The sequence below is a fragment of the Ruditapes philippinarum genome, unplaced genomic scaffold, assembly GCF_026571515.1.
Source record: "Ruditapes philippinarum isolate M1 unplaced genomic scaffold, ASM2657151v2 ctg4637_1_1_1_1, whole genome shotgun sequence".
Classification (NCBI taxonomy): domain Eukaryota; kingdom Metazoa; phylum Mollusca; class Bivalvia; order Venerida; family Veneridae; genus Ruditapes; species Ruditapes philippinarum.
The window spans coordinates 20,019-44,718 of record NW_026865978.1 but is presented as its reverse complement, the minus strand read 5'-3'; the positions used below and the strand labels follow the sequence as shown (position 1 = coordinate 44,718).

At 34.2% G+C, this 24,700-nt stretch overlaps 1 protein-coding gene across 1 annotated transcript; it reads left to right on the top strand.

Annotated features, from left to right (window-relative positions):
* Positions 1–11,831: 11,831 nt before the first annotated feature.
* On the top strand, positions 11,832–13,502 carry LOC132730927 (uncharacterized). The gene has a single exon (XM_060717008.1). The coding sequence runs from the start codon at positions 11,832–11,834 to the stop codon at positions 13,500–13,502; it is 1,671 nt and encodes a 556-aa protein (XP_060572991.1).
* Positions 13,503–24,700: the final 11,198 nt, after the last annotated feature.

Sequence of the window (24,700 nt, the reverse complement as noted above, 5' to 3'; positions counted from 1 at the left end):
CATGTACACACCCGACCTAAAAACACAAGGCTTCCTTTAATTTGTACGTTCAGGCGTTCTTCAGACGTTGTATTGTATCCCATCTGTTCGAACATATCTTTTCAGTAATCATAATTGTTCTTCTCATCCCTGTGAATAAAACGATTCCATACTTCACGTGTGGGACATCTGAGGAAAGTATCGCGGCGTGGCCAAAATAAGGCGTGCTGAGGCCTTTGTCAAAATTGTTGGACTGACTATATTTCTTGTAAAATCGGATGCTTTTATATTATTCCGAACATATACAAATGTATATAACAACAAGTTCCACTTTTATCAACTTTTATCAACACATTATATTACTGCACGTTTGTAACGTCACTTTTCATTGGATAATCGTGACGTTTATATAGTTTTATATATATATATATGTATTATAAATTCGTTATAAAGATTGTTGACAGCTTATATGGCCGTATATAAACGGCGGTTTGCAATATAACCCTCGCATAGCGGCTCGGGTTATATTTACAAATAGCCGTTTATATAGGGCCATATAACTTGTCAACAATCTTTATAACTAATAATATGAATCAAAGTACAAAAACATTATTAGTATAAAGAAACGTGACAGACTAACTGGCGTATACACGCCATTTAAAACTTATTTAACACATGATATTGCACAGTTTACAATAGGGTGGGTTTTGGACTTGTTGATTTTTCACATGATGGTTGTATGTGTGCTTAAGAAAAAGAAACATCCGGTTAACACGGAAATGTGGAAAGTGTGATTTTACACCCCCCGAAGGATATGTTCAGTATGTGTGGACAATTTGACCCTATTAAATTGTTCTGTTAAATAAATGTTAAAGGTGCTCTGCCAATATGCAACAGCTACACACGAAAGAAAGTATCTTGAATTCAATCCTTGCTTTCACCGGCAACCAATGAAAGTCGTGCAATGTAAGTCGAAATTTCGAGTTACTAAACTAACTCGAAATTTCGAGTTAATAAGTCGAAATTTCGAGTTAATAAGTCGAAATTTCGAGTTACTAAGTCGAAATTTCGAGTTAAGTAACTCGAAATTTCGAGTTAGTAAGTCGAAATTTCGAGTAACTAAGTCGAAATTTCGGGTTAGTAAGTTGAAATTTCGAGTAAGTTACTCGAAATTTCGAGATAAGTAACTCGAAATTTCGAGTAAGTAACTCGAAATTTCGAGTTAGTAACTCGAAATTACGAGATAAGTAAGTCGAAATTTCGAGTTAGTAACTCGAAATTTCGAGTTAGTAACTCGAAATTTCGAGATAAGTAAGTCGAAATTTCGAGTTTGTAACTCGAAATTTCGAGTTTGTAACTCGAAATTTCGAGTAAGTAACTCGAAATTTCGAGTTAATAAAAAACATATACCTGGCACTAATGCTCTTGGGATATTGTCGGGATATTATCATGTGACTATCTACAATATATGATTAACAAGATATGTTTGTAAAACATGTATGTCCCCTAGATATGTCCCCTATCGGCAGCTAATTAGTCATGTGATAAGGTTATTGTGACTGACTTTTGATATAGTGACCAAAAAATCAATAGCTGTTATCTACTGGTCATGACTAGTCACTAGGTCATTGTGACCGTAAAGGTTGTGGGCAGCAATTTTATGATAAAGTTATCACACATCTTACCAAATAATAATTATATATGCATTAATTTTATGATTTTATGTATTCCTCCTAAATGACTGCCAATTTGTTATGTTACATTAGACCTTAATTAAAATGTGCATACCAAAAGCATTTTAAGTTTGATAAAAAAATATCAACCAAAGCAACTTAAGTTGATGAATCATTGGTCGGAAACCGGCTTTACGTACAAGGTCTATAGGCCTATGTGACTTTGACCTTTGAACCTTAAACAAATAGGGGTTATCTACTGGCCAATACCAATGCATCTATGAAGTTTGAAGGTAAAGGGCCCATGAGTTGATGAGATATTGATCAGGAACGTTTTACCTATTAGGTCAATGTAATCTTGACATCTAACCTCTTTACCCCAAAAACCCATTGAGGTCATCATCTGACAAAGAGCACTTATGAAGTCTGAAGGTCAAGGGTCCATGGGTTGTCGAGTTATTGATAGGAATATGTTTTGATATACAAGGTCATGTGCCCTTAACCTTTGACCCCCTGACCTCAAAATCAATAGGGGTCATCTGCTGGCCAAAAACAATGTACCTATACTGTTTGACGGCCAAAGGCCCATGGGTTGTCAAGTAATAAATCGGAAACCGTTTTTACCTTCAAGGTCAATATGACCTTGACCTTTGGCCCGAGAATTAATATGGTCATCTACTTGCCAAGACAAATGCACCTACGCAGTTTAAGGGCCAACAGCTCATGGGCTGTCAAGTTATTGATAGGAAACCGGTTTTACCTATTACCTACAAGGTCAATGTGACCTTAGCATTTGACCTCTTGACTTCAAAAGCAATAGGGGTCATCTACTGACCAATGTACCTAATGCAGTTTGAGGGCAAAGGGCCAATGGGTTTTCAAGTTATTGATCTGAAACAGTTTTTTACCTATGTTAATATGACATTGACCTTTGATCCCTTGACCCCAATATCATTAGGGATCATCTACAAGCCAAGATCAATGCACCTGTGAAGTTTGAAGGTCAAACTCCTATGATTTGTTGAGTTATTAATTGGAAACCATTTTGACATTCAAGGTCAATTTGATCTTGATCTTTGACCTAAAGACCCCCCCCCCCCCCAAAAAAAAAGAAAAAAAAAGAAGGGGGAGTCATCTTCTGGTCATGGATAATCCCCATACCACGTTTGAAGTTCCTATGCCTAAGCGTTAAGTTACTGATCGGAAACCATTTGATTTATGGACCGACTGACCGACATAATGACAGACTAATGCTAAGTAATTGACCCACTTCTTTGAAGGGGGGCATAATTGACGGTTTGAAAATCCTAATAAATTCAACATGTCGTGGTAGCGCAAATCAATAAATAATACTGAGCGATGCCAGGCCTTTAAAATGTTTACAAAAAACGTGTTGATTGGGACAAGTGTGGGAGGGTGATGCAGGTGGCGGGCAGGGGAACATCCTCTGGGGGAAAATTGAAAACTATAACATGAAAAGACGCATTCTGGTGCATTTTAAAAAAGTAGAATAATTGGCACAAAGTTTTCAAAAATAAAGAAAAATTAATGAATCGATATAAGACAAATGTTTGTTCACTTTTTCCGGTCTTCATAAGACGAACATGATGCATATATTTAATTGAACTCTAAGAATTCCCTGTAGAAGACCATGAGAATGACGTCAGATAAACGGCGTTAACTCGATATTCATTCATGAAATCAACATAACCTCATAAAAAGTACCTCAGTCATATTTGTGATCTACTTCATTTCAGTTTTATCAGAATATAAATTTTATGCGTTTTAGTTTTCCCAGGCTACTAATCAGTAAAGGCCTCAGCAGACGGTAGGATTTTGAAGTACAACACCAATTAAAACTAAAATGTACTGACAAATATTAATGTGTGAAGGCTACTATTTCTTGAATTCAGAAACCTTAAGTCTAGATGTAAGGGATAGGACATGTTCTATTTTGAAAATCTTGTCGTACAGATTTCTACAGACCTCCCACAATGACAAGTAACATATTACCAAATTATCTACTGATAGTGGGTGTAATGAATGAAATTCCAGAACAGTTAGGGCTAAAAGGTAAACATAGTAGTAAGATGGGGTAAAAATGATGTTGAAAAAGGAGACCCAATGTTGTGTTAGGTTCGAATCCCAAATTATTCCGAAAATGATTATGTCACGGTATTGAACTGTTCTCTAATCAAGGGAGGTAGTTTGTAGGCGGCCGGATAGCCCAGTCAGTAAAACCGCAGTACGGTATTCCGACGGTCCCAGGTTTGAGTCTCGGTCAGGCTGCACATTAAGAAAAAAAAAAATTAACATTTTTTTTTTTGAAAATGGAGGTGTTTCAATCACTTCTCATTGAGGAAAAAAATTATTAATAAAAAAAAATGTCAAAAAACAATTTTTCACCAAATTTCGGTGTTAGGGCATGTGTTAACATGGAAAATCTAGTTTTTGTGTAATCCCAAGGTTTTTCATCATTTTTTGTTAACCTTTTCCCTTATATAAGCGTGTTTCGACGGCTGTTTGCCCCCCCCCCACCTCACCTCACCTTTGACGTCTCAAACAGTGAAAAAATGGCCCTATTTAGACCCCAAACACTGTTTTTCGTTTGAGAAATGTTGTTAAAAAAAAGTGACCACTTTTTCGGCGCCGTCCCCCATTCAAATATTACATCAGGGGGTTGCCAGAAGGGGGATGTGCCAAGAAAATTTTGGACATGTGACAGGCTAAAAATGGCCTCAGGTCGATCTTAGGGTAACTAGTAACCGACGCTTAAAAGCCTTTTACTCTATCTTAATTCATTGAGAAATTGCAGCACTTTGAAATCAGTTTTGATGGAAAAAACAATGCAGAATAGTGATTTTTGGCAATTTTGAGACGTCCCGACGTTGCCATGGTAACAGGAAATTTACCATTGAGCATGCTGTTACAGAGGCTATGGTGTAGTCAACATTTGTGCCAAGTTTCATTAGTATTGAAGCATTTTTCATAGTTTCTTAGCAGTTTGAACTTGTTAAGGAGGCTTTTCAATGAAAACGGCAATTTTTCGCAATATGCTCATGGGGTAAAAGGTTAAGTGAGTTAAGTATGTACGGGATCAATTGGGAGTGAACTTTTTTTTAGGGAAACCTACATGATTCCTACAGTGTAGAATTACCGTCTGAATGCAAGTGTTGTATTGCTTTGGAAATTGTACATCTTATCTCTAATTAGTGCTGTGCAACTAAATCCTACCGTCTGTTGAGGCCTTAACCAGGGAGTACAAGTATCTAAAGTTGCATTCAATACGCTAAATCACGAATGTTGTAGAAAGGGAAATATTTGTAAAGGAGTTAAAATTTAATATCTTCGCAGCCCTAAATACTTAGTCATTTTCGTTCATTAATTATGATAACTGAAATAATAATAGAATAAAAGTAGTGTTTCTCATTTCGCAACACTGAAGTGCACAATTCTATGTTTATTTTTGCACAAATTTCTGCCTTACATGCCTGCATTATGGATATATGCCGTGATTAACATGAACTACACCCTTGTTAAATGAAAATAAGTACTTAGACATCAAATTTCTGTATTACTAATTTTTAATAAAAAATTCTGCAGCTACTAAAGAAAGCCAATAATTATAACAACTTAAAATGGCGGGGTGCGGAGCGAAAATACGCTAATTAGCGAGGGCGTGGGGCAAAGTTTAATAAATAAAACTTCGCCCCGTGGGGGAGTGTGGAGCGAGATTTAATGAATAAAACCGCGGGGTCGCGGGACGAAAACATGCTAATTAGTGGGGGCGCGAGGCGAAGTTAAATAAATAAAATTTCGTCGTTCGCCCCTGCTAATTAGCGTGTTTTTGTCCCGCGACCACGCCAAGCGAGAATTCGATAATGAACAAGTAAAATGGCGGGGGCCACGCCGTTTTATTTGTTAAATCTCGGCCCACGCCCTGCGTGGCGAAGTGTTATTTATTAAACTTCGTTTAGCTATTTAGCGTGTTTTTTTCGCTCCGCAACCCCGCCATTTAATTTGTTAATTCTCGACTTTTTGCTTGGCGGGATCGGGCCGGGGGGGGGGGGTCGAAAGCATAAATGGCACAAATCCGTCACCATAGGTATGTTTGCTTGTATTGTTGGCCTTCAAGCCACACCAATGCTATAAAGGTAACACCGTTTTTTTCCAGCTGGGGTAGGAAAACCTCAGAAGAACCACCAACATTTCGTTAGCTAGCTGGAGATCTTCCTCACATGAAATAATCAACAGTTTAAGTCCCTGGCCGGATATTCAACAGAAAGTGAAATCTGTCTGCACCTATAAGGCTCCATAACATTGAACAAATAGTAGTATTTAAAGATTATATTTTGATTGTGTCCATTGACTAAAACAAACAAAAGCAATGAAGAAAATGAATGGGGAAAATTATGAAAACAGGAGAGATCAGTAATCACGTGTTGCCTGATTGCCAAATCCCCTGTTTTTGAAGACAAATCCCCCTATCTGGGAGACAGGAAATATGGCATTTATGGTCTGCCAAGTTTATCAAACTAAGGCTAATTCCTTCTCAAGTTACTGATCGGACAAGTATTGCAATCATTATGTAGAAAAATGCAGAAAATATTTCAAAAATGTGTCACTGCAACCTTGACCTTTGACCTAATAAACTCAAAATCAGAAGGGATCATCTACTGGCCATGAGTATTGTGTCTGCCAAGCAACATTAACCATGGCTAATTCCTCCACCATAATTGAAAGGGAAGGCGTTTTACACAATTTTTTTGTTACCTTGACCTTTGACCTTATAACCCCAATATCATCAAAATTCATATACTGCCCATGGGATGTCTACATACCAAGTTACATAATCTACCTCTTATTTGTTTAATCATTGATGGGACAAATAACAGGATGTTATGAGGTGTATTTGAAGTACAGACATACTACCCCATCACAACATCTCCACAGTTTTCAATCTGAGACATAAAATCTGCTGAACAAGGACCAGAACTTAAATGTTTTGCAGGTGGCATCACCTGGTGGTCCTGTACATATTTTACATAAATCATTCCCTATGGGTCAAGAACTACAGATTCTTGATTTAAACATTATCATGTAGAATGCCCAATATTATTTATTTCCAGTGAATTCAATATATATAAATTGCTATTCAATTACATTTTCAGTAGCATTGAATGAAAACTGTAATTTTCTTCAGTGTATGTGACTGTTATTCTTGAAGCAACAGTATTTTGCTTGTGTTTTTTTTTAGATTTTGAGTTCCTTTGCCCTCTTACAGCATGTACAGGATATTAATAAGTCCCTTTGCCTTCTTACATTATGTCAACATACGTTATGCAATTTTCCTCCTTTAAATGAATTTTTGCAATGAAAGAGTTATAGTTGTGCGGTTAAATTAGTTTTGCACGAACATTTCTGTGATTGTTTGCTTGATTAGGTAGTATAGTTCATATGGCAAAGTTCCAGCTTTACTGATGGAAGAAGACCTCAGGTGCCCTTCCGTGCATTATTTCATGCACAATTAGGCACCGGAGTAGAACCGCCATCGTTTCATAAGCTATCTGGATTACTTTTTCACATGAAAGACTCCAAGGTCTACTGGTTCTTGTTGCTTGGTCATGTGCGGGTTGTGTTCATTGAACGCCACATTTCCTTGTTGTTCTTGTTGATCATATTTTAGACAATTTCTACTATCTTATAATAGCAATTAATTCATTTACTATAAGATAAGTAAATGCTAAAACTTCTTCTAACTGTTTTCAGGTTTTCAGTGAATTTGGAAAAGCAACTTTTGGTCATAATTGTCAGTAAAACTTCTGGGTATTGCTATCCGTAGATATCGACATGTCTATAATCAAGATAATTGTTTATTTTATAGGCTGTGAGCTTTCCAGATTACTAGTACAGAGGTGCAGCCTTCAAAGAAATAAAGTGTTACTTTATTTTGTACTGATGTGTATTAAACATTACTAAAACAATGCGAAAGCCTTCATCGTATTTTAGTGTTGTTTATTCTGTCCTAGACTACAGGTGTCATAATTCTTGTTAGGTAATTATGACTATGTGCTTTTTTTTATTTAAGCAAAGCGAATTCAGAAAATATTTTACTTAATGACATATTTGACTACTTATAGAAGACTTTATGTTGGTAAGAAATGATTGCTTAAAATCTTGTATATGCACATACTTGTATTTAGATGCCTTGCATAGTAAATTTTTGTATTTTCCTATATTGTCATCTTAGTGCATTAATGGGAATTGTATAAATCCTTTTAAATTTAATAGGACTTAACCAGTTATTGCTCTAATGTGAAGATATAGCACATGTACAGTTTGTACAGCATTTACAGTCACCTAAAATTCAAAAGGGGTCATCTACTAGTCATAAACAACCTCAATACCAAATATGAAGACTGTTGACCAAAGCATTTTTAAGCAATTGAGCAGAATCAATATCAATTCTCAAAATCAATAGGGGTCATCTACTAACCATGACCAATCTTAATATTAAATATCAAGAATGTGGGTCAAAGGAATCTTAAGTTATTGAGCGGACAAGCTTTTTTAAGTCAAGATCCTGTGACCTTGACCTTTGACCCGGTGACCTCAAAATCAATAGGGATCATCTTCTAACCATGACCGATCTTAATACCAAATATAAAGACTTTGGGTCAAAGGAATCTCAAGTTATTGGGCAGACAAGTTTTTTAAGTCAAGGCCCTGTGACCTTGACCTTTGACTCATTGACATCAAAATCAATAGGAATCATCTACTGTTCATGACCAATCTAAATACCAAATATGAAGATTGTTAGTCAAAGGAATCTTAAGTTATTGGGCGGACAAGGAAAAACCGACGGACGGGCTAGACGGGAGACGGCCGGACGGACAAGCAAGCTGATTCCAGTATACCCCTCTTACAACTTTGTTCTGCGGGGTATAAAAAACATGTGTCTCCCAAAACTATGTATGTTCACTCATGTAAAGTTTCATTAAAACCCCACCAGTAGCTTGACCTGTGAAAGACAGACACGATTTTTCTCTTTATAGCTTTGACGGCAATTTTGTGCAGCAAAGCGGAACGTGCCTGTGATGTGCACAACTACGGATGGTACTGATCACTCCTGTAAAGTTTGGTTGAAATCCCACTGGTAGTTTGACCTGTGAAGGCCAGACAAGATTTTTCTAATTTTAGGTCTGGCGGCCATTTTCTGAAGCGAAATGGAACATGCCTGTGATGTGCACAACTAGGCCGGTGATGTGCACAACTAGGGATGGTACTGATCTGTCCTGTAAAGTTTGGTTGAAATCCCACCAGTATTTTGACCTGTGAAGGCAGGACAAGAATTTTCTATTTTTTGCTCTTGCGGCCATTTTGTGCAGCAAAGCGGAACGTGCTGCTGGCGACGTGCACAACTAGGGATGGTACTGATGTCTCCTGTAAAGTTTGGTTGAAATCCCACCAGTAGTTTGACCTGTAAAGGGCGGACAGACAGACGGCAAAGTGTCAAACAATCAACAAATTTGTATCATTCAAGCGTCAACAATAGACTAACAAGTTATTTGTATGTCTTTTTCAAAGAATAAGAAGACGAAGAATATGAAGAAGGAAAAAAAGAAGAATAAGAAGAAGAAGAAGAAGAAGAAGAAAGAAAGAAAGACAGAAAGAAAGAAAGAACGAAAAAAAAAAGGAAAAAGAAGATAAATAAAACATAGACAATGACTAACATTACAAACTACTTTTTCTTACATACATGTATAACAGTACTTACAGTTTTAAATTTTTGATAATTGATAATAGGTATAAAAAAGACTCTGGCATGTGATTGTGATATCAGCGTTGTTAATGCTGTGTTGGGGCCCATACATTTAATCAGAGTTGTTATATATCCCATCCTTAGAGGTCGTTCAGAACAACATTTTAGTAGTGCTTGTGGTATTTTAAGTTCTTTTTATTTTTTCCAGCTTGGTGGTTCAAGTATTCCTAACTTTAATCAACTTTAGGATATGTGGCTTTTTGAATTGTCTTTTGACAGCATATTTGTCGTATTTAGACATCATTACCTTTGATCCTCTTTCAAAATTCTATTTTATTTCGTACCGCCCATTTGTTTTCTTGTTTAGGGCACACGCAATCTTATACTTTTGGACCATACGTCACGAATTCGAATTTTGTCCCCCAAGGCTATAGTTTGAACAATCTTGGTAGAGGTCTACAACACAATGTTTGATGCAAAATATCTAATCTTTAGCCTTTGTCAATTCAGAGAAAATGATTTTTTTAAGCTTTTACTACCTGCATAAAAGGAAAACAATCTGGAAACAAAGTGATCCCTCAGAAGCATTAATCACAACAAAATTACAATAGAATTGCAGACTCAGTTTGATTGAGTCTGTACATGAGGGATACTGGAAATGTGCAACATCCCTCACGCTCTCTAACCTATGACCCCTTGAGCGGAGCTATCTTGGAACTAGAGGCAAAATTTGAACAAATTTGGTAGAGGACCTAATGATTCTAATAATGATTTTAGTATATGTACAAAGTGAAAATCAAATACTCCTGGGGCGGGGCCAATTTTGACATCAAGGCTATAATTTAAACAATCTTGGTAAAGGTTTACCAGACAATGCCTTATGCAAAATATCTATGCTCTAGGCCTTATGAGTCTTTACAAAAAGATTTTTAAATTTATTCTTATAACTCCTTTTGGTTGCCATGACAACCAGATTTCTACATGGAATCGAATTCTTTGAAAGCCCTTCACCCAAAGTTCAATAAGGCCAAGTAGGCTTGAAATTGGATGAAAGGTTTTTCACAAGAAATTGTTTTTAGTTCATTAAATAATCTGTAACACACGCACGCATACACGCGCACCCACGCACACACACAAACAGAGGTGAATCTCTATATACCACTGCATCACAGATGCTGCGGTGGCATAAAAAGAAATAAAACCATTAACAAAGATGAGATAAATAGAAAATTTGTTTTGTATGTAAGATCAAATGATATTTCACTCGTGAACAACATCGCTCACATTTTCATGAGTGGCATAGCCACTTGTGAAAATATTACATCTTGTGTTAACTCTGTGAAATATATTTTGACAAAAAATATCCTTTATATATTTGCAAAATTGCCACTTGTGGAGTTTGTACAGCGTTGATTACATATTGAACATATTAGCCTCACTCAGCCTGGTACAATCTTACCCTTGATACTTATTACACTGATTACAAACTAGTACATGTACTTTAGAGATACCGGTGGCTTCAAACCTTACTGTTAAACCACAAATTTCTTGTCATCATTATATATGTACAGCTAGATAACACATGAAGCAAACTTATATACATACCACCAATGCAAAGGTGTAAGATATAGATTGTTCTGACACTTGAAACTAATTGATGGAAAAATTATGCATTACTCCAACGCAGTAGTAGGTCATATTCAAATTTCACAGTCTCTAGAGTATAACATGTCGGAGTTTGTCATTAAATCGAAGTTTGTCAACATATCAAAGTTTGTTATTATATCGAAGTTCGTCACTATATGGATCATTGGTCATCTTCTAAATTGTATCGAATATTTAACTATGATAACCACAGAAGGCAAAAAACATTAAAACTTGAATTTTTAGAGATCATGCTATAATTTAGTTACAATAGTGAAAATGGGGCAGGGTCATTTTTGAATCACATGCATAATTCATGTTACTTGTAAAAGCCCACCAGAAAAAAAAAATGCAAAAAATCTTGTACCTACAAATAACAGTACCGACAAATGTTGTACCTTTTTATATCCTTAACAATTTCAGTTTACTCAATTGCTTATTGACCAATGAGGGCAGGATGATTTAGATCCCAGGGAGCTATATATATAACTTGAAATACAGGTGTCACATATTAGTTACATTTGTATAACATTGTGAACTCTCTCATAAGCAATAAGCTAACAAGAAGTGCCCCTACAATTTGTGCAGAAGTATATTCACTGATATCCGATAAACTTTTGTTATCTTTCTTGTGCAAATAAAGAATTTTCGTACATTAGCTATCATAAACATTTATGATTTCAACAAAGTCAGCTCAAAACGAAATATATATTAAGATATGACAGCTTCTGCTTCAAATAATATAAAATAAATACAGAGTTTACATAAATAAAATGGCTGACAGTGTATCTGGGAAAGTTTCAGACTTTAAAAATCAACAAAACAAGGATGTAAAAAGTTACTCATTATTTTGTGACCTTTGTTACCATGACGGAGAAAACAAAGAGGCTGAAGGATTCTGTGTGGAATGTCAGCATTATCTTTGTGATCACTGCTTCAAGTATCACTGCCTTCCTAAACCATCAAGGCATCACAAATTGCTAGGGAAGTCTGAAATGCCAAAGAGAAAGATTGATGAAAGCCTCTCTGAAACCTGTTCACATCATGAGGGAGAGACCGTTAAATATTACTGTAAATCACATGAGACAGTTGGCTGCAACTCTTGTATGATCATACACCATAAACCATGCCTTGAAATCTGCACCCTCACATATATTGCTAAGAATGTGGAACTATCACCTGCATACAAAGAATTCTGTACAAGAATGGAGACAACCAAGACCAACCTAGAAGATCAGATAAAAACTGCAAGAGCAAACATAGCAATAAGTAGATCTTGCAGAGAAACAGCTCTTTCTGAAATCAAAATGTTACAGCAGAAAATCAACATGCAGTTTGAATTGCAGAAGCAGGAACTTGCAAAAGAAGCTGAGGAAAAAGAGGACAATCAAGCTAGAAAACTGAAAGAAGTTGAAGATTCAGCCAATGATACAAAAAATGTTCTAGCTAATATGAAAGAGGATTTTCAAATACTAGAGGAAACAAAACAAAGCAAACAGTTATTCATTGCATTGAAGAAAAATCAAGAAAAACTGAAAACTCTCGAAGAAAAAGTAGCGAATATACAAAAAGAAAACAATGTGGACAAATATTGTTTTATTCCAAACAAGTTCCTGACCAGTATGCTGAAAAATGTGAATGCTCTTGGTGAACTGTATGTACAAGGGGAAACAGAATCAGAAGAGGACCTGAAGAGTTTCTATGGAAACTATCCTGAATATGGAATGCCAAGAGGATGCCCTATATCATATGAAAATGTAATCATACTAGATACAATTTACAATCGTGTAAGGCTGTATGCAGAAGATGAACAAACATTTGTAACAGAGAAAGAATTAACATCATGTCCATGGGATATTACAGCTATTGATGAAGACCAGTTTGCATTAACATTGCCAAATGAAAATAAAATCAAATTTATGTATGTTGATGATGAAGACATTAAAGAGAAAGACGAAATCAGTGTTGGTGCTAGATGTGAGGGAATACACTTTGCAGACGACAAGCTGTATGTGGCATGCAGTAAACCTGCACAAGTTTTAATCCTCAATTCGGCAGGAACAATAATTAAATGTGATACAAAATATCAAACAGGTGACCAAGTGTTCCAACAACCAGCTTATATATCGTTCCATGATGACAAGCAACTAATCTGTGTCTCTGACAGAAGAGCAAGCTGCATTGTTACTATTGCAACTAATGGGAAAGTGCAAAATGTATTTAGAAATGAAGATTGGAAAATGCCTCTTACACTTACGATAAATAACAATAAAGAGATTTACACTTCAGACTTTGAAAAAATAAACATATTTTCCATAGATTTAACTTCTGGTGAAATTGACATTGATGAAAAATGTTTATTTGTGTTTTGTAGTTCTAAACGTATGAATAATTCATTTCATTGTATCTTTGGTGTACCCGGAGAAACTGATGATGACTGTTAAAAGCATAAACATTGCCATTTATTACATGATGAATAAAACGTAAACATTGACGTATATCACATGACATAAACATTAAGTTATGTTAACTGATGATGAATAAAACATGAACATTGACTTATATAAGAAAAAAACATGATTTTTCTTAAATATGCATGTATATTTATATTACTGTATATTTTGGTTTTTATATTAATACTTTCTGATAATTAGTGAAAAACTTGAAATTACTCTAACAAATTATTTTCAACTTAATAAACGGTTTTAATTTTCCTGCTTTTTAATTGCTTATATAACACCATTTTTAGTTAAAGTAGACTATTTAATCAATTCAGTTTGTCCAATTTTACAAAATCATTGCATAACAGTAGCTACAATAACACGCAAAATTGCTGTATTCAACTATCGATATCTAACACTTAATGCTTTTGAATACAATATAGCATTTTGTACTTCAGTTTTGAGTGAAAATGAATTTGAATTTTATCAGAGTTTATTCATTTTAATATACACAGAAACAACAGGCTTTCAAAATGATACAAAGCAAAAGGGTTAGGCCAAAGTTCTTTCAAAATTAGCGATTGGTCCACCCTAAAATGAAAATTAACTTAAAGTCTTTACTTTTAAAATTACAAAAAGCTAACAAATTTTAGCATTATCGTGCCAAATAGTTGTAACTAGTATGCAAATTGATGCTGCAATTATCAAATTCATGGAATTGATTTAGACTTCAAATAAAAATAATCGAAATATTAATTATTGTTTATTTAGTAATGCTTAGTGCATGTTCATAATACATAAATGAAAGACATACAAAAAATCACAGCATCACAATTAAGTTTCTGAGATGAAAAACATTACAGTTCCATATAGTCAAACATTTTGAAAGAAAATTGATATCCACCACATAGTACACGTATTTAAGATTTACCAGGCCCTCATCAAAATATAAATTCATGTCACATATGATTAACAACTATAACACAGTTCAATGTTTCAATAGCACTAAACACAAATTTAGAGGTACATGTACAATGTATGGTATATGTGATAAGCGGGAGATTCCCACATTCTGCAGTCATATTTTCAAAGATTTTTCTTTAAATACGGGTATTTTCACAAATTAAAGAAATCTCCCTATGTCTGATGTCAGAACTTTCTTTTTTGTTTATTGCTAATTCAAAATCTCCCTCTTTTTGAAGACAAATCTCCCACCTGATCATCAAAAAAGTTCAAATGCATGGGTATGCTATGCACACAAAATTGAAGTAGGATGGCTTGAACTACTCAAAGCTCAACTTCATTTGAATATGATAATGGAATACGAGCTAGTACAGTTTGCGACAAAACAGTAAGATGAATGAAATTCAATTGTAATTACATACTTTTGTTCTTTTATTTTTACTGTTTCCTTTTAATAAGGCTTTAAGAAGCACAAATAAAAAATATTGTACATAATGAAGTTTATACATTAAATCTTCAAAAGCACAAGGTTTCTCTCTACATGCAATTACATTGTAGCTTTATTCAATGAAGATTTATGAAACTTTGGCTTTTTTAGCATCTCTATGACCCATAAAGCTCCCTCTAAAATATGTTTTGTGAGTGTATAACCAGCAATACACTTGTAGTCTTACATTATTTATATATAATGACTGGATCAAAGGTTCAACATTGTATAATTAGGATTTCAAGGTTTCTTATTATACGGTAATAATACAATGGAGATTGTTGGGTGTTTTTATTTTTCATTTCATAAAAGTTGTCGTAGAACTTCCTTTTAATAAAGGGTTGTCCGCTTTACCTCAGAATAAGATTATATCAATTTTATATTTTTTTCACAGAAGTATATTAAAACCTTATGATAAAGAACTTACTTTATAATCCCAGCCTAGACTTACCAGACGTGGCTTGTTGTGTGGTGTTTAGACAGCTAGCCTGACCACTGTAGTTGAAATATATCTTTACAGCTTCTGATAGATCTGACAATAGCTGCTTACCTTCCACTTCCAGAGTAAACTAACTGCAAACTGCCTGAATGAAAAAAAAAACACAGATGCATACAAAATATATATTATATAAGAAATGATCAACTGAATATAGGAAACGATTTCTTTTCTCACAGAAATTGAAAGAGATGAAGGCACAGACACTCATATTCATATCAGTGAACATTTACTGGCTACCTTGACATCTACTAGCTCCAAGAGGCTGCATAATCTTATTGTCATTGATGTAAGTGTCACAATCAAGCATAATTAAAATAAATTATCACATAAACGTGGTGCAGTAATGTAGTACAGCCATTTAATAAAAACAATATTACATTACTGACATGACTGACATACATAAACATGACATAAAAACGAGTTATACAAACATAGCTTAAAAGTAAGTGTTCCACTATAGGCACACCACCATGTCAGAAGGACAGCATGCTTAGCTATTTTTTTCAGAGCTTGATAGTAAAACAAAAGCGTGGATGATGTTTAATTTTCTAAGTTTATAGAATCTTATACTGTATTCAAATAGATTCATTACTAAATTTATTGACATCATTGAAGAAAACAATATCATTCAACACTTTCAATAAATTTAGTATTGAACCTACTGTAATTCATGTCCACTATATGTGTTTAAACAAACTACATTAAGTGCTATTACCATAGAAGTATGCACCTTAACCGGCCATGCCGGAAATGGTTCACGGAAATTGGCAGGGTATGGGTAGTTGACCATGGACAGGTCAATCCAGGCATTAGTCAGCCAGCCTTTAAAATTGACCACATCAGAGCTGTGTGCTAGTTGTTAACATAACTTGTGTGTTGTGCTGATGAAATCTCTACCTTCACTTGTATAATATAATAATTAATATACATGTCCATGTAAATAATAAAATAATATGATAATAAAGTATTACTTTATTATATATTTAGTTTACATCACTGTAAATTCATTTTATTATACCTTATATGATTTATTTACAATAAAACTTTATATGACATCAGAGGCTAACAATCTATAATGTGACATGGCAACATTACCCATACATGTCATATCCCGAATCCACCCCTCGGGGAACAAAATTCCCAGATTTTCGGCCTTGTCTCCCAATCTCCTACCATGGGATTGAATTCCGCTGATTTTCAAAAATCCAACAGACAAGAAATTTAAAACATCACTTTTACCAGCAAAACATAATTTTATGATACACTTCGTATTACCTATTAGCACATCATCTAGTAGTGTCTCCCTCAATATCCCTTTAATTTTGGTACATATCCCCTGCTTGTTAAAGCCAACTCCCCTTATATGGGTGGCTGGAAATATTGCATGTACGAGGGGTTATCCAAAAATTCGTGGACTTTCTTTCTTGCGTAAAATATATTTGAGATATTATTTTGAAATTCTTACACTGCTTAGAAGAATTAGTAACAAATAAACACAGAAAAATTCATGTGAGTCGCTTCTTACATTACAACAATATTTAATTTTACATAAACACATGTCGGCGACAGTGGCGCACTCCAAAATGTTATTGACGTCAACGTCATAATATTAACGTACAACTTGTGCTTCAACGTTACGCAGTCAATGACGGTTACTGCTTCTCAAAGTAATGTCCATCACTAAATTTCTTATGTCACTTTAACACTAATGATCATGAAATTTTCTTTTCTCTGTTCGTCTGCTGATTTTTATCAAATGTTTTTGTAGGTAACATTCCCAAATGACAACAAAAAATTATGATCGTTTTATGATCGCGCGATTTTCTAATTACCGCGTGTCCGTCATTTTTCCGTAGAAAACAATAAAGGCGTCTGTCGTTTCTCGCGATATCAACAAAAATAAACGGAAATGACGTCCATTATTTTATAGATCGATTACTTAAATGACATCATAGAAGAAACATGCGATGTTCAGCGGGTTTTCTACGTTAAATTTTTAGTTTTTTAGCAAGAAATATACGATGACTTACTGCGCTTTTCTACCGTGCGCCGGGTGCCGTATAATTGCTTATTTAAAAACAATATGAAATCATTATTTATCGGCATAATTAACTGTTCCTTTCAAAATGTGTTGATAATATTCTAAAATGCATGCTGATAAAATTTCATTACAATACACGTTGAAGTTCAAAAGATACCAAACAGCTATCAAACGCAAATTTGGTGCATGGTTTTAGTTATTATATTTGAAATGTCTGTCTTGAATATTGATATGATTTGTATGATAAAATAAAATAAATTACACTTTGATGAGGGTCACAGAACAAACTATTCACCCATTAAAAGATATGATATTTTTTTGTATTTATGTTGTTTAAATGTTGACTGTATTATAATTATGTTACATTGTGTGTTAATGCAAGGACCCACACGGATGATCGTGAAACAAAATGTGTAAGTTCATAAAATAATGTTACCTACTTACTAAGTTGCTATTCATTGATCTTTTTTTATATATCAATTTATTAAAGTTTGATTAAACCAACTGTCTGAGCCAATATTGAAATAATCTCCCACGGTTTTTGTATATTTTCAAAACATTCTCTGTTCATTGTATGTATGATATGTACATGTGTTCGGATTGACAAATACCCATTTTATTTGGATTTTAAAGATCCATAACCCAATTGTCTTTGCTTGCGCGCTGACTGATGCAAGTGTGGGAGGGTGACGTCTTTTGGGGAAAATTGAAAAATGAAAAATGAAAAGACGCATTCTGGGGAATTTTAAAAAGCAGAAAAACTGGCATTACATTTTCAATAAAAAAATAATGAATCAATTTTACAAAAAGTGTTCAATTCAGTTTCTCCAGTTATCACCAGACGAAGATGGTGCATATATTCAATTGAACTCTAAGAATTTCATGCGCCAAGTTTTATTTAGCTGACAATGAGAATGACGTCATGTAAACAGTATTTATTCGATATTCATTCATGAAATCAACATAACCACATAAAAAGTACCTCTGTCATATATGTGATCTACTTTATTTCAGTTTTATCAGAATATAAATTATATGCGTTATTTTTCACAGTTACTAATCAGTTACCAGGGAGTACAAGTATCAAAAATTTTCTTTCAATACGCTGGCTCACGAATGTTATTGAAAGGGAAATATATGTAAAGAATTTAAAATTTAATATCTTAGCAGCCCTATATACTAAGTCATTTCCATTCATTTTGATTAATGAGATAATAATAGAATAAAAGTAATGTTTCTCATTACGCAACACCGAAGTGCACAATTCTGTGTTTCTTTTTGTACAAATATTCTCACATGCATGCATTATGGATATATGCCGTGATCAATATGAACTCACACTTTGCTAAATGGAAATAAGTTCTTAAATACACTTCGGTATTACATGGATATAGGTACTAATTTTTAATAAAAGGATAGATAAACATTCTGCAGCTACTACGGAAATGCCTTATTGTTGAAAGATATACTAAAAATTTGTAATCATTTAAGCCTGAAATAACCAGAATATCAGGACGACGGAGCACTGGGCTCTTCATCATGTTTAATGCAAATCTAAAATTTTATATGTTTCAAAACCAACGTACCCTAAACAAAACTTTCTAATTTCTTACAAAAGAAAATATTCATTTTTTAAAAAAAAACGTTCTCATAAATGTTCCGGGAAAAATAAAAAACAAAATCAGTTAAGAGTTTATTTCATCAATTGTTTTAAGATTAAACAGTATGTAATTAAAGTAAATAACAAAAATTCTTCACCAGAAACAACTGCTTTCAGTGTTAGAATATCAATATATTTTAATATAAGATTTGGGCATAGAATATGTTTAAACAATAAATTGAAGAAATGCCATGACCTGGGGCAGTTAAGCTTTAGCTTAAACGGGGCTAATCAAATTAATATGAGCAAACTTGATAAAAGACTACCTAAGAATGCTACAAAGTTTGGTGATCATCTATCAATTATTTCAGTAGGAAATGATGTTCGAAGATTTTTTATATTTTTAGCTTTAGTGGCCCCTAAAAGGTGCTAATCAAATTAAAGTAAGCAAACTTGATAAAATAGTACCCAAGAATACTACAGACAAAGTTTGGTGATTATCCGTCAATAAGTTCTGTAGTAGAAGATGTTTAAGGTTTTTCTATTTTTAGCTTAAGCGGCCCCTAAAATGGGCTAATCAAATTAATAGAGCAAACTTGATAAAAGACTACCCAAGAATGCAACAGACAAAGTTTGGTGATCATCCATCAATGAGTTCTGTAGCAGTAGACGTTTAAACATATACATTGTATCTATTTTGAATTTAAACGGCCCCTCAAAGGGGCAAATCAAAATATTATAACCAAACTTGATAAAAGAATACCCAAAAATTGCTGCAGACAAAGTTTGGTGATCGTCCATCCATTAGTTCTGTAGAAATAGACATTTAAAGGTATTTCTATTGTAGCTTAATTGGCCCTTAAAAGGGGCCAATCAAATTCATATGAGCAATCTTGGTAAAAGACTGCCCAAGAATGCTACAGACAAAGTTTGGTGATCATCCATCAATGAGTTCTGTAGCAGTAGACGTTTAAACATATACATTGTATCTATTTGAATTTAAACGGCCCTCAAAGGGGCAAATCAAAATATTATAATCAAACTTGATAAAAGAATACCCAAAATTGCTGCAGACAAAGTTTGGTGATCGTCCACCCATTAGTTCTGTAGAAATAGACATTAAAAGGTTTTTCTATTGTAGCTTAATTGGCCCTTAAAATGGGCCAATCAAATTCATATGAGCAATCTTGGTAAAAGACTGCCCAAGAATGCTACAGACAAAGTTTGGTGATCATCCATCAATGAGTTCTGTAGCAGTAGACGTTTAAACATATACATTGTATCTATTTTGAATTTAAACGGCCCCTCAAAGGGGCAAATCAAAATATTATAACCAAACTTGATAAAAGAATACCCAAAAATTGCTGCAGACAAAGTTTGGTGATCGTCCATCCATTAGTTCTGTAGAAATAGACATTTAAAGGTATTTCTATTGTAGCTTAATTGGCCCTTAATAGGGGCCAATCAAATTCATATGAGCACTCCTGGTAAAAGACTGCCCAAGAATGCTACAGACAAAGTTTGGTGATCATCCATCAATTAGTTCTCTAGAAAAAGACATTTAACGGTATTTCTATTTTTAGCTTTAGCTTTAGTGGCCCCTAAAAGGGGCCAATCAAATTAATATGAGCAAACTTGATAAAAGACTACCCAAAAAATGCTACAGGCAATGTTTGGTGATCATCCATCCATTTATTTTGTAGAAATAAACATTTAAAGGTATTTGTATTTTTAGCTTTCCCTAAAAGGGGCCAATCAAAGTCATATGAGCAAACTTGAATGCTCCAGACAAAGTTTGGTGATCATCCATCAATTAGTTCTGTAAAAGAAGATATCTAAAAGATTTTTTCTATTTTTAGATATAGAGACCCCTTAAAGGGGCTAATCAAATTAATATGAGCAAATTTGATAAAAAAAATACTACCCAAGAATGCTACAGACAAAGTTTGGTGATCATCCATCAATTAGTTCTCTAGAAAAAGACATTTAACGGTACTTTTTTTAGCTTTGCGGCCCCTAAAAGGGGCCAATCAAAATGATATTAGCAAACTTGATAAAAGACTACCCAAGAATGCTACAGACAAAGTTTGGTGATCATCCATCAATTAGTTCTCTAGAAAAGAACATTTAACGGAATTTATATTTTTAGCTTTAGTGGCCCCTAAAAGGGGGCAATCAAATTAATACTAGTATGAGCAAACTTGATAAAACACTACCCGAGAATGCTACCGACAAAGTTTGGTGATCATCCATAAATAAGTTCTGTAGAAGAAGATGTTTAAAGGTTTTTCTATTTTAGCTCTGCTGACCCATAAAAGGGGCCAATTGCAATGACATGAGCAATTTCAAGTGTGACTGTCACAAGGATGCTACAGACCAAATTTAAAGTAAATCTACTTAGAAGATTCAGAGAAGAAGACGATTGTTGACGAAGGACGACGGACAACGAACGCCGGTGTGGCGTGAATTTCTTAAGACCAGTGAGGAACGTAAGACTATGCGTACTGCGCATGCGCAGAACGACGGCGAGAAAGGCCGTGAGAAATGTAAGACTTTCTAATAAAAACATAGTTTTCAAGTTGTGTCAAGGGATATTTTGGAATTGTTGAATTTTCGGTAGGATGTGAATATTTTTATGTGCTGTACAACGGATTAACGCTGACAATGTATTGTTTTCTTGAAATATTATTAAAGCCAGGTCTGTCACTCGGCGTCGGAAGTTGGATAGAGCGCTGATGCAGTGATGGAAAATCAAAGAGTGTAAGTTATTTTTTTTATCTATTAGGCCCTAATGATACTTCAGTAAAAAGGAGTAAAAGATGCTGACCAGGTCAGTCCTCATATAGTTGGTTGACATATAGTTGATTGTGCAAGTACGCCGTTCAAATGCAGGGGGTGGGGCAGTGAGAGGATGTGTCACTTTGTGAGCGTTTCGGTACCATTTTTGTAATACATTTTACGTATAAAGGGATTAGTCAGTATGTGTGAAAAATGACCTAATTATTAGCTTGGTTGGTCATCTAAATGCATTATCTTAAGTGGTCTTAACTATCACTCAGTGTTAAAACACTGATCAAGCTGTATAAGTTGTATATCGAAATGCCAGACTATATTCACCCGCTTACCAGTTCCTGTCCCAAACCATTTCCTCCAAGACAGTCCCCCCCCTTTTTGAAATTTGCAGACAATAATCCCCTCAAAAATTTTTGATTTTTTTAATTAATTTTCATATTTTATTTATTTTTAGGGTCAAATATGAGAATTATTAGGGGCAGCACGAAATACCCAAATACACCCAAATATTGCCCAAATATACCCAAATATTGCCCAAATATACCCAAATATTGCCCAAATATACACAAATATTGTCCAAATATACTAAAAATAATGTCCAAATATACTAAAAATAAATGTTTAATAACAAAATGTGCTGTTTTTATTATGAATTAAAATATAAACGTTCACCATGGAGCTAATTATAATGTAAGATGGAGAAGTGACTGTGACGTCAGACAGTTAAAATCAATATTGGTGGAATTGTGTTCCTGCAAGTTATCATATGTCGCGAGATTTTGCCACATCTGCTACATCCTGGGTAAAAGTAGCCAAAATACCGCCATATTGAATTCCCGAAGGTACATCAACAAAAAAGACTAAACATTTTGTACTTATATATGAAGCAAAACACACTTTTCCACACAAATATTTCTCCGATGAAAATCCATGTCAGCAATGTTAGCAATAATTCACGGATATCGCCGAAGTTTAACGATAGCGTGAAAATCAGAGACTAGCGGGAAAGTCCGATTATCACCGAAGCGCGCAAAGGATTGTTGGTCTGAATCAGACTCTCCTCTATTTTCGGAGGTTCCTATCCATTGTCTATATATCTGTGCGTTCACTAAGATAAAATCAAACATACCCAAATATACATTTTCCTATCACCAAAATATAGAATCTACCCACAATACAGTATACTCCATTATAGCTATATTAAATTAAAAAAAAATAATACGATGGACACTTGTATGAAATTTGAACAAAGTTATACCCCCCCCCCCCAAAAAAAAAAAATGTAGACAACAAATTGTATCATATCTTTATAAATATTAATTCATTTTCTCATTATTATCTGTATTGTATACAAACAAAAATTAATATTGCTATATTTGGGTATATATGGGCAATATTTGGGTATATTTGGGTATTTCATGTTGCCAATTATTAGTATTACTGGCATGTCGGCACTTCCCATACAATATCAGTACTGGTTGGAGAGATAACTCTTGACGCATCAGGGCCAAAAAACCCTTCTTTGTAGAGGCCGAATATAGGCTGCTTCCCCAAACAAACTAGCCTCTTTTTTTCCCCAGTTTGGTCCTTAAAATTCCCCAGTCTTTAAATTTCCCATAGAATTTAGAACAAAATTAAATGATGGTGTTGAATTCAGGTCTTTTACTGCCTTATTAGTATTTCCTAGTGCTTTTTGCTTTTCTATTTGGAAGAACTTTTAAAAGTTTTTGTTAAATTTGAGACCCCTTTTCCCAAAGTATGCCAAAATCACGCATATTTTCCCCAAGAAAAAGGCTGAGGCCCCTTCCCCAAAAATGGTGTTTTGGCCCTGTGCATAGAATTATTAGATAACCCAGACACTTGATAAATATAACTGTTATAACTTTGTTTTTCAACAAACAAGCAAATGATCACCTTGTTGTATAGGAGCAGGACAGACTGTGATCATTTTTGTAATTTGGTAAACTTTTTTTTTCAACTAATCTAAACTTTTATTAGCAAAAAATGCTTCAAAGTGTTCTTTTAACTAAATTACAATAAGTAAGTTAGAATTGTATTGACCACAGGCCACTGAAACAGTCATTGAATTTAAGATTTTGAATTTACTGGCCAGAATTCAAGTTTTGAATTTATTCTACTATATATTTAACTAAATTTTCTTAAAATTTACACTTGCCCAAACTAATTTTCACCGGCCATGGGCCATCGGACCAGTTCTTAATTCGATGACTGCTGACATGGGAAAGATTTTTGAAAAAATTGTTTTTGTATCAAGAAAAAAAAAGATAAAACATATGACATGTAAAAATAAATTATTAATGTTGATTTTCCTGTCATTTTTCACTTGAAAATTTAAGCGTCGACTTTATCTACTGTAGTGGGGTAAAAACACCATGTTTTGTATACCTCATTCAGGACCTTGAAAACATGACCTTGTAAAAGTTAGAGGATTCCGATCCTGTGTGCTTAAAATTCTTACATATGAGACCTGTGTAAGGCCCGTCTCACACAGAACTCACAGCTTACACGGTTGGCCACCTTGCACATTAAAGTTTAATGTAAAATATTAATGAATCATAATCTTTGTCAGAATAAATATCTGGAATAATTAATTCAAAATGTGTAATTATCTGCTTAAAAGAATGTTTCCCAAAATTAATAATTAACATACTCATTTATATTCATCAAAACATATCAATACTGATCTATTAATAAAATAAGATTTGGGTCAGGAGCAGTCTGCAAATATTGCACAAATGCTCACACTCAAAAAAGGGGAGAATAGTTAATGAGGAAATGTCAGTGGGGTCGGAACTGG